Source organism: Temnothorax nylanderi, unplaced genomic scaffold (genome assembly GCF_030848795.1).
Source record: "Temnothorax nylanderi isolate EJ_2023f unplaced genomic scaffold, tnyl_v1.0 TNYL_tig0389_pilon, whole genome shotgun sequence".
Lineage (NCBI taxonomy): Eukaryota > Metazoa > Arthropoda > Insecta > Hymenoptera > Formicidae > Temnothorax > Temnothorax nylanderi.
The window spans coordinates 81128-92037 of record NW_027249451.1 but is presented as its reverse complement, the minus strand read 5'-3'; the positions used below and the strand labels follow the sequence as shown (position 1 = coordinate 92037).

At 39.2% G+C, this 10910-nt stretch overlaps 1 protein-coding gene across 1 annotated transcript; it reads left to right on the top strand.

The window, feature by feature from the left end:
- The first annotated feature begins 611 nt into the window (after positions 1-611).
- On the top strand, positions 612-9907 carry LOC139782128 (uncharacterized). The gene is made up of 2 exons (XM_071721079.1): positions 612-972; positions 8832-9907. Exons 1-2 carry the CDS (start codon positions 612-614, stop codon positions 9905-9907), a joined length of 1437 nt encoding a protein of 478 aa, XP_071577180.1.
- Positions 9908-10910: the final 1003 nt, after the last annotated feature.

Here is a 10910-nt window from a genome sequence, read left to right as displayed (position 1 = left end):
AGAAAATCAAGAAGCAGCTACAGTCGCAAAAGCTTTTGTTATCAAAATCGTGTTAGAACACGGAATACCGGAAAAAGTACTCACGGATCAGGGTACACATTTTACTAGCGAAATGTTTAAAAACGTGTGTAAATTATTAAAAATTGAAAAAATACAAACGACAGCTTATCACCCAGAAAGTAACGGAGCATTGGAGCGGACGCACCGCACATTAGCCGAATATTTAAGACACTATATAAATGAAGATCAGACGAACTGGGATGAATGGCTGCCCTATGCGATGTTTACATATAACACAACCCCCCACACCACGACAGGATTTACACCGTTCGAATTAGTTTACGGTTATCAAGCTTATTACCGACAGCTCTAACGAAACCGCCAAAACTGACATATACCTACGACAATTACGCACAAGAACTTCGAGAAAGAATACGCGTAACAAACGAAATAGCTAGAGAACACACCAAGCATGAAAAGATTAAGGCGAAACAACAGTACGATAAAAAAACGAATATAGAAACATTTAAAGCAGGAGATCCAGTACTGTTATATGACGAAATGGTTCGGCGAGGAAGATCAAAGAAGCTAGAATCCCAGTGGATAGGACCATGGGATCGCATGTTAAAGTAGCGAATTCCCCAGAGAGCCGGGACTCTACCGGTGAGACACCTGACATGTCCCACGACAACGGGAAGGCCGAAGTGCAAAAGGTGCAACAGGTGCAGCCGAGCGGAGCACACCAGGAAGCTGAACAGCAGCAAATCCTGACTCAGGGAGGCCCGACAGCAGACGAGGGCGTTACCGAGTCACCCCAGTTCGAGGAACTACCGGACGAGGAGGTCCAGAGGTTAATGGCAAAGGGTAACACGCAATTCGTGGAAAGAACATCGCCCGGAAGCCAGATTTTTGCAGCAGAGGAGGAGGTGCAGCAGGAGCTGCAACCGGAGGAAACCTGTCATCAGGACCAAGGTGCAGGAAGTGTTTACACATAGCTGTAACACAAGATATCCCTTTTAGTTATGTATTTGTGCAAAGTAATTTTAAGAGATTTTATATTGAACAGATTTTATTAGCATTTAGATATTACGTTCATAAATTCGAGTCATTTTTATTAATATTATATTGCGAGATACGACAGATAGTCGGTTTGACGTTTTATAGTGCATTCAGGTACACGAAGTACAGATATTTTATAAAGATATATGGCAGCGAGCCAGCGCGTTAGCATTAGGACTAATTATAAAAGATATTTACACTTACCATACACTTGATACATTAGAGTACAAGGATAACGACATTTTAATAAAGACAAGATTCATACATTGTGAAACACAACATAAACGAATTACCTTAATTATCCATTCCCATAGATATAAATTCATTAGAGATGCCTTCAGATAGATTTTACATTACGATAATAACATTTATATTAATCCTTTTTACCTTTTTTATCATTTACATGATCCTTTTATTATATGCAGCTAAAACAAGTTCAGAACCTAATTATTCACCGTAAAAGTCATTAAGATGAGATTTAAAGAGTTTATAATAATTTCAGTAATAATATTTTTCCCTATACTTACCTGTTTCCCGAACATGGACATAGTCCTTACACTTTATACATTATTCACATTATACATATTAATTTTAAGCATAGAAGTCGATCCACGATTGATCCGCGAGTAACAGTCGAGTCAAATAGTTCATTTACCATTCATTTTTATATTTAAGTCTATATAATTGCAAGTAATTCCAGCCAGCGTCGATAATTCGACATATTTTATATTATGCATTTATTTTGAGTGATATCCTTACATTGACAACGAGCGGGACGAATTCCCGAGTATTTTATTAAGATTTGCGTATTTAGACACATTTTAAACATTTACACTTTTCCAACACTTGTTACACCATCTACACTCGACGACTTAGAATAAGCGTGCGAGATGAGCCAGCGACGGCTCTACACTTTTCCGACACTTTTTACACCATCTACACTCGACGGCTTAAAATAAGCGTGCGAGATGAGCCAGCGACGGCTCTACACTTTTGTTACACTTTCTACACTATTTACACCTACATCTTAGGATTAAGCATGCGAGATGAGCCAGCGACGGCTCTACACTTTTGACAACACTTTTAGCACTTTAGGTGCAGATTTTCTTAAAAACATTTTATTTTCAGTTTATTATTAATAATCTTTATTTTCAGTAACGAGAACAGCCAAATGGAGCGAATCCAGGCGAAACACATTAATTTTAGGATTTATTTTACATTTGACAATTATTTCATATTTGTGATTACACTTTATTACACTTTACAGTACTTTGTTACACCTTTGACGGCTTTCAGCCCATTTAACTATTTCATAATGATTTTGACACTTTCATATTATTCCCTGCCGATTTAGAGATTGATTAAATTAGATTTACTTATAATTATGCGTGCGATAGAATTAAGTCACTTATACTTACCTTTGATACTTACCTTTACTTACGTCGGTTACGGTGTTGAAATGGGATCCTGGGTAAAAAAGAAAAATAGATTAATAATGGGTAAAATTATCTGTGAATACTTACCTAGACTCGTGATTCGTTTTTGTGACTTTTGAAGAGTTACTCGGTGCAAATCGAGTGACTCCTGTTGCGCGTTGCGCGAGGTACGAGCGTGCAGCAGCGTGATTGGTTCACGCACGGAAAGCGAGCGAAAGCCAACTCACGTTGTTGCACTTTAGAGTAGCACTTGTCGAGAAAGTGCTAAGCCCAAAGAACGACTCAGCACATAGAGAGCACAGGGTGCAAATGGAGTCGTACCATTTACACCCCGAAGTCCGACTGGCCAATGAGCGAGCAGAGCGTGTTAGCGGCTTCGCGCCGAAATAGGTAGCACCGCGCGTGCGCCGAGATAAAGTGGGGGAGCCGAGACCGTTTCTCCCGGACAGTTCTTCGTGAGATTTCGAAGCGTTAACACGTATCGGTTACGCATCACAAATTCGAGCCGCGAGTTCTTATCCCGTTGTCCGCTAGCGTGAGTAGCGTGATAATTATAATCGTGATTAGTATTGCGCGATAACGGGAAGTGATAATTCCTAGCGCCTTGTAACTAACATAGGCGGCACGTCGTTTCGAGAAAACTCATCGCAGATACGCGTGCGAGCGAACGCGTCCGCATTCGAAAGTGTTACAGCAGAAATAAACTTTGTTATTTGTTTATAATAAACAACGAGTCTTTATTCGCGACCCCAGTGAATATCCTATCCGTACATCCGCATATTACGCTTCGCATAACAAGGGCGTGGCCGACGGCCTTGAACACGTCCGCGACGTAGAAGACGACAGCCATTACGCTGAGAGGAAGGACGGGGCAACGCAGCTAACTAGGCTTTCTGTATTGATGCCTGAAAATACAGTGACGACCGTAATTTCAGCCCAAGTAGTAAGTAGCTATAATAAAGATTTTTATCATTCCATTCGTTGTTCCGGTCACAACCGTACACAGTAATGGAAAAAATTAATGACGTAAATTACATAATTAAAAAAGGACGAAAAACGTTACGCGTACACGCAAACAGACTAAAGACCTTTACTGAAAATTAAAAATATATATAGAAAAAGAATAGGCAAGAGTAAGAATACATAAAAATACCTACCGAAAGCAATTAATAGCATATCCGGTATACGAAATAATAAAAATTACACCTGTACCAATACATAACGACCATAATGTATTACCATAATGTATTACCCTACTAGAACCTTCACACACACTATTAGGAATAAACCGAGAAAATCATAATTATATAATATTAAAAGAAAGCGACTTAAATAAATGTACGCGAGAAACTACTAAGTTTATATGCGAACCAAATTTTCCCGTGTATTTTGTAACTGCGAATGCACCAAGCGAGGTGCAGCTTTTTGTAAAAGCACCTAGATACCTAGAAAACCGTAGACAACGTCACATCATTTCAAATGTAACATTCTGGATAACATTAGCCGAAACTCAAACATGGTTATATTCCACTACAAAAATATCGGAAATAATAATTCAATGTAATGAGCTGCCAGAAAATAAAATTAAAATTGAAAAAACCGGAAAAATAACATTACGCGGTAATTGTAAAATAACTACACCAGATATAATTTTAGAAACAAAAAACCGAATTTATACTAAATATGTACAAATGTATTTACCAGAATTCAATATAACTAATACCATAGAAAAAAGTATAACTTTAGACAACAAATTAGATTCCGAAAAAGAAATAAAGTTAGAACCAGTAATCAAAGATCCGTCGGAATTAATAAAATTAAGTTTAAGTCTAGATGAAATTAAAAAAGAAGTGGAAAATAACCAACCAAGCGTTTTTGCAAATAAGAATATTGTATATCCTGTAGGTTCCGCGACCATAATTGTAGCCGTAGTAACCATTATACTTGTAATCATTTATGTAATAAAGAAAAAAGGGAAGCATTAAGAATTTAAAGGGGAAAACCACAGCATACATATTAGCATATAAGAAAATTAGATTGTAACCTCTCAAGAAAAAGAAAAACACAAATAAATAAATAACGAAGATCTTCGTATACCTCAGTTTTTCTTTTTCCGCGGGGGAAGGGATGTTGTGAGCGCACAACGTATTAAAGATCAATTATTGCACTTGGCAACTCCGAGTTGCCGCCTATAGGAAATCTGACCCTAGCGACGAGGACCGCTGACGCGAAGGCCAGCACGAGTCGCGGTAATGACCATATATGGGCATTCTGGACATCACCAGCCCGCTAGGCCTCTGATTCCGAAATCAAAAGCGCTGACTGCTAAGTCAGCAATACCGAGCGCGATAAAAAGCCCGCCCTTCCAATGAACGGCGGGCAGTCGAAGAACCGCGCGCGTACCGCGAGTCAACCGTAACGTTAATCTTTTGTAACCCGCAAGTCAGGGTAGTGACAAATTAATAAGTGCGTCAATAAAACAATCTGTTTATTAAACCCGACTGCAATCACAATATCTCCAGTGTCCTCTCTCCCTCCAATTCGGCGGATCTCAAGGACCCGGTGCCGGCCCTGAGCTCCGATTCAAGGCATGGCACAACAATAGTAATTCTTCTTCAAATTCGTAGTGAACAGTCATCCCTAAATAGCTGATGGTGTTGAGTACATCGGTCCAGATATCTGCCGTTACCGAGAAATAATCAATTTTTTCCAATTTTTGTTTTTCACATGCCCTTAGGTATTCATATTTTTCTTCCATTTTTTGTGATTGACTTTCTTCCAGGTACAGAATAAAGAGGCACAGTAGTTTTCATCAGGTTCCTTCATTATCTACTGTCTGGAAAGGCATATTGTCTTTGGTAATTATAAAAAAGGTGGCATTAGTGATTTTACCTGCTCTTGTACACACGGGGACAGGAATGCCTTCTCACTTGAAATTGCACGCGTATCGGAGCATATTCAGAGCGCGTGCTCCGTCTCTAGATATTCGTTCATCATGACTTTAAGAGTATCCTCACAAGACTCTCGTATAGTAATGCAGCGTAACATAACGTGGGTCAGCGCACGAAAAACGTATCGGTTAAGGCGTTATACGTTTTTTGTGCGTTGATCTACGTTACGTTACGCTACATTACTATACGAGAGTCTTGTGCGGAAGCACTCGGCAAAGTTGTCCCAATATATATTTTAAGAATATTTTATAATAATATATTTCAAATAAATAAATCATTAATTAATAATATAATCTTAGGGTGTATTAATTAATAATATAATATCAGAGAAAGTTACGTTTGAAAAGTAACTCGTTACCGTAATTCGTTACTCATTGAAAGAAGTAACTCATCGTTATCGTATATAACTAGTTATTCTCATTGAGAAAAGTAACTCGTTACCGTTACTCGTTACTCATTGAAAAAGTAACTCATCGTTACTGTATATAACTCGTTATTCTTATTGAAAGAAGTAACTTGTTACCGTTACTCATTACTCATTGAAAGAAATAACTTATCGTTACCGTTACATTAAACAGGTAGAAACAGAATAATTGGATCACATGAAAAAAGGCTCATAAAAGAATCAAAGAATTTTCTGAGATATTTCAAATTTTGTCAATGATATTTTTTAAATATAAAATATGAAATATTTTGTAACGTATTGACTTTTCGATTGACTTTACCTCGATACTTTTATACATAGAATAATGAAAGGAATCGATTGTTGTAAAAAGAAAACAGAAAAAATTATTTTAAAAACTTTGATTGCATTTTGTAGACGCATTTAATTTGAAAATTGCAAATATAAAAATTAATATTATTATTCGATTTCTTTCACCATTCTGTGTATAAAAATATGAAGGTAAAGTCATCGAAAAGTGAATACTTTACGAGATATTTCATATTTTATATTAAAAATATCATGATATAACTTGAAATATCAGAAAATTCTTAACAAAAGAGAGCTTTATTACAGTGTAAAAAAATCATACAATTCTATTTTAAAAAATAGAATTTTATATCACGATGATTTTATGTGACCTAAAAAAATTAATTTAAAAAAAATTGATTTTACCATTATTTGTCCTCCTCCAAGTCATACAACTTTTGTCTAAAACATTTTTTCCTAAAACTACATGAGATATCGATATTTGACTGATCAAATTACTTCCAAAACTTTTTCATTTTTGATTGTAGAAAAAAATTGCTTTAGACAAAAGTTGTTTGGTTTGAAAAGAGGACACATGATTCTTACGTGAGTTATGTCGTAGATGTCGTTTTTAATAAATTTTAAAGGCGACTAATTTCTTAAATAACTTGATTTTGCCCTTGAGAGAAAAGTTGTAGATCTCGTCAAGACGTTTTCGAAACACTAATAAATCTCTCTTTCGTTAAAGATTTCTTGAGATATTTTAAATTTTTTCATGATATTTTTATAATATGAAATATGAAATATCTCGATCGTTAGTCTCTAAAGTAATTCACCTTTCGACTACTTTACCTTGACACTTTTGTATATAAAATAATGAAAGGAAGCGTATAATAATAAAATTAATTTTTACATTTGCAATTTTGCAAAATTGAATGCGTTTACAAAATATAATCAAATTTTTTAAAATTATTTTTTTGTTCTTTTTTTACAACAATCAATTTTTTTCATTATCTACGTATAAAAGTATCAAGATAAAGTCATCGAAAAGTGAATTAATACTTTACAAAATATTTTATATTTTATATTAAAAATATTATAACAAAATTTACAATATCTTAGGAAATCCTTAACGAACGAGAGCTTTATTATAGTGTTTTGAAAAAGTCTCGACGAGCTCTACAACTTTTATCTTAAGGAAAAAAATCAAGTTTTAATTAAGAAATTAGTCGCCCTTAAAATTTCTTGAAAACGACGACATCTACGACATGACTAATGTAGGATTCATAATAAATACGGTAATATAAATACGGTGCTAAAATTCAATGATGTAAAGTAGGTAAACAATATATGTTCTAACCCACCGCGGGGGTATCGGGTTACACAAGGGTATCGGATTTCGCGGGGAGGGTCGGGGGGGGGGGGGGTACCGCGGGGGGTGGGGCGGGGGAGGGGTATACCGCGGGGGAGGGGAGGGGGTACCGCGTTTTCGGGCGCCGCGGGGGAAGGGGAGGGGTGTACCGCGTTTTCGGGCGCCGCGGGGTGAGGGGATCCGCGTTCGCGTTTTCGCCGCGCCGCGTGCAATGGCCGCGTCGGTCAGCGTGACGTCACACGGCACGCTCCCGCTCGCGTTATCTCCCCCTCGTAGATGTTCTCTCGCCCCCCCCCGTCCCCCGTTCGCGCGCGGTCCCTCTCGCTCCCGGCTCCCGGTCCCCCCGTTCGCGCGCGTCTTCTCGTTCGCGCGGTTTCTCTCTCCCTCGCACGTTCTTGCTCGCGGCCCCATTCGCGCGCGTCTTCTCGTTAGCGCGCTCCCGGCCCCGTTCGTGTTCTCGCTCACGATCGCATATCTTTTCTTTGCCAACGATATTTAATCGTTTAGATCTTAATATTTAATTCGTATAATTTATACGAGACAGATGAGAAAACGTTTAATGATCGCGCGACGAATGCGGCACGCGCATTCTTATCGAGAGTTACCGCTCTGTAATTCTAAACTAAACCGCTGACGGTGGACAAGGGAACGGGTAGACAGAAGGAAAGATAATTTTAGATACAGTGATATGCATTTTAATATACATTTATTTCTCATATGCGAATCTTGCAAATAGCGCCAATGTACGGCTGCTGCATGGTGACCACCACCACATATATGTTAAATGTGATATCTTTGTCAAGAACATTCGTGATGAGATCACTTCATCGGGCAATAGCATCAAATATGATTTTTTTCAAGAGCATACGTGTCTCGCGATGATTTCATCGAACACGCGCAAAACTGCAAATTTTGCAATTTCGCATAAGTCAATGGAGCGATACCGTTTTCAAGAACATACATGTCTCGCGATGATTTCATCGAACACGTGCAAAACTGCAAATTTTGCAAATAGCACCGATGTACGGCTGCTGCATTGATACAGATCAAACCACCGAAAGTCAATGGCGCGATATCGTTTTCAAGAACATACGTGTCTCGCAATGATTTCATCGCACACGTGCAAAACTGCAAATCGTAGATTTTTCGAAAGGCGCAAATGTATGGATGCTGAGATCACGATGAAATTAGATATGATAAAAAAGCAAACGATGCATCATTAGTAAAATATAAAATGACGAATCTGGGGGATACGCTCAGCAGTCGAGAATCGGAAGTCGTGAGTGCAACAAAGTGTGTCAGGAAGAGGAACATGGAGTAAGAGTTGTTGGAGCAATCCACCCGTATAAATTCGAGGGAAGACTTTACCGCGTGGGAGCAACGATGCGACGAGTTTATCGAATCGTTGGAAGAACAAAGCCGAATTAAACGGCCACGATTATCGATCGGTCTTAAACAGTCGTTGGTCGCTTGTATCGCACGACTCGAAGGTCTGAAAGACTCGGTACGTCAACGTTTCGTGCATGTGGGTGCCGGATACAGTGCGAGTGAGACAGGACTCAGATGGCGCGAGATAGATACGGCCTTTGAAAGTCGTATACTGACTGGTGTGGTAATAAATTCCAAACACATCGGCCCTCATCAATTTCTCAAAGATGCGAGAGACATTGTACTCATTCATGTGCGGAACGTCATGCAACGACATGACAATGTAAAGATAAACACAATGTTTAATGGTGAATTTGTTGCGGGTGACAAACGCGCGAATAAAAGTATCGCTACGAGAAACAATGAACTTTTTCGTGAGTCCGATCTGTGTGAGTGGTACAAGCGACACGTCATCGAGCCTACCCTAGCATCGTTGGAGGAATTCCAGGAACGTGATAGCGGATGGGCGTTGTCGCGTATACTTAATTTGACAGTTAACGTAAACAAATACAATCCATTGCACGCGGGGTGTCTTGTGGAAATACCGCGAGAAATTAAATTGAAGAGAGTGGTGATAAACGTGCGATCAATGGACAATGCATGTTTCGCATGGTCAGTGACGGCGGCTCTGCATCCAGCCGAGAGACATGCAAAACGAGAATCGTCGTATCCACATTACGCGTTGGTGCTAAATCTTACAGACATTAAGTTTCCAATGACGTTGGATCAAATTAAACGGTTTGAAGGTCACAACGACATCTCCATCAACGTGTACGGTATCGAGAGAAAAAACAAGGAACTTGCAATCCTGCCAATACGGCTCACCGACCGAAAGATGGATAGACATGTAAATCTGCTGTACGTGCACGACGACAACGTGGGACATTTTGCATGGATCAAGAACCTATCCCGCCTCGTGAGCTCGCAATTGAGCAAGAATACGAACAAAAAATACTTTTGCGATCGGTGAGTATACATCTGAATAAATAATAAAAATAATTTTTACGTAAAAGATATATAAAAAATTTCTTTATTTACAGATGTTTGCACTATTTCTACACGAGCGAGAAATTGAAAGCCCACACCGTCGACTGTCGGGAGATGAACGACTGCGCGATCAAGTTACCGAGCGATAACGACAAGTGGTTGGCTTTCAAGAATCACAACAGGAAGGAACGAGTTCCGTTTATCGTATACGCCGACCTGGAATGTACCCTGGAAAAGATGGAAGCGGATCCGGAATCGTCCAGGTACACATATCAACATCATCGCGTGTATAGCATAGGGTACTACGTGCGTTGCTCGTATGACGACTCATTATCAATGTATCGGTTTCGTCGCGATAAGGATTGCGTCGCGTGGTTCGCCGAGGAGCTAAGACGTTTAGCTCACGACGTAAAGACGATCTTGTCCACTAATATACCCATGGCGGATTTCACGCGAGACGAGTGGGAAAAGTTTAACAGCGCAACGCACTGTCACGTGTGCGAAAAACCGTTCGAGCCAGACGACGTGCGAGTACGCGATCATTGTCATCTGACCGGTCAGTACAGAGGTCCCGCGCACTCAAACTGTAATCTGAACTACAAAGATTCGCATTGCATTCCCATAGTTTTTCATAATTTATCTGGCTACGACGCGCATTTTATTATAACGGAAATAGCAACAGCGTACGAAGGACATGTAGACTTACTCCCAATCACAAAAGAGAAATACATTTCATTTACAAAAAACGTTAAAAGCACCGAAGATAAAGATAAGAAAACTTGCGTCAAATTGCGATTTATCGATTCGTACAAGTTTCTCACCGCTAGTCTCGACAAATTGGCATCTTATCTCAGCAAGGATAAACTGCGAATATTGCAACGCGAATTTTGTAAAATATCCACAGAAAATTTTGATTTGCTGACACGAAAAGGCGTATTTCCGTATGAGTACATTGACTGCGTCGAAAAGTTGGAGGACTCGCGTTT

Coding starts and splice junctions, on each gene's coding strand:
- LOC139782128 (XM_071721079.1), top strand. CDS start 612: ATGGGATCGCATGTTAAAGTAGCGAATTCCCCAGAGAGCCGGGACTCT. Junction 973..8,831: donor AACCTGTCATCAGGACCAAG/GTGCAGGAAGTG, acceptor ACATGGAGTAAG/AGTTGTTGGAGCAATCCACC.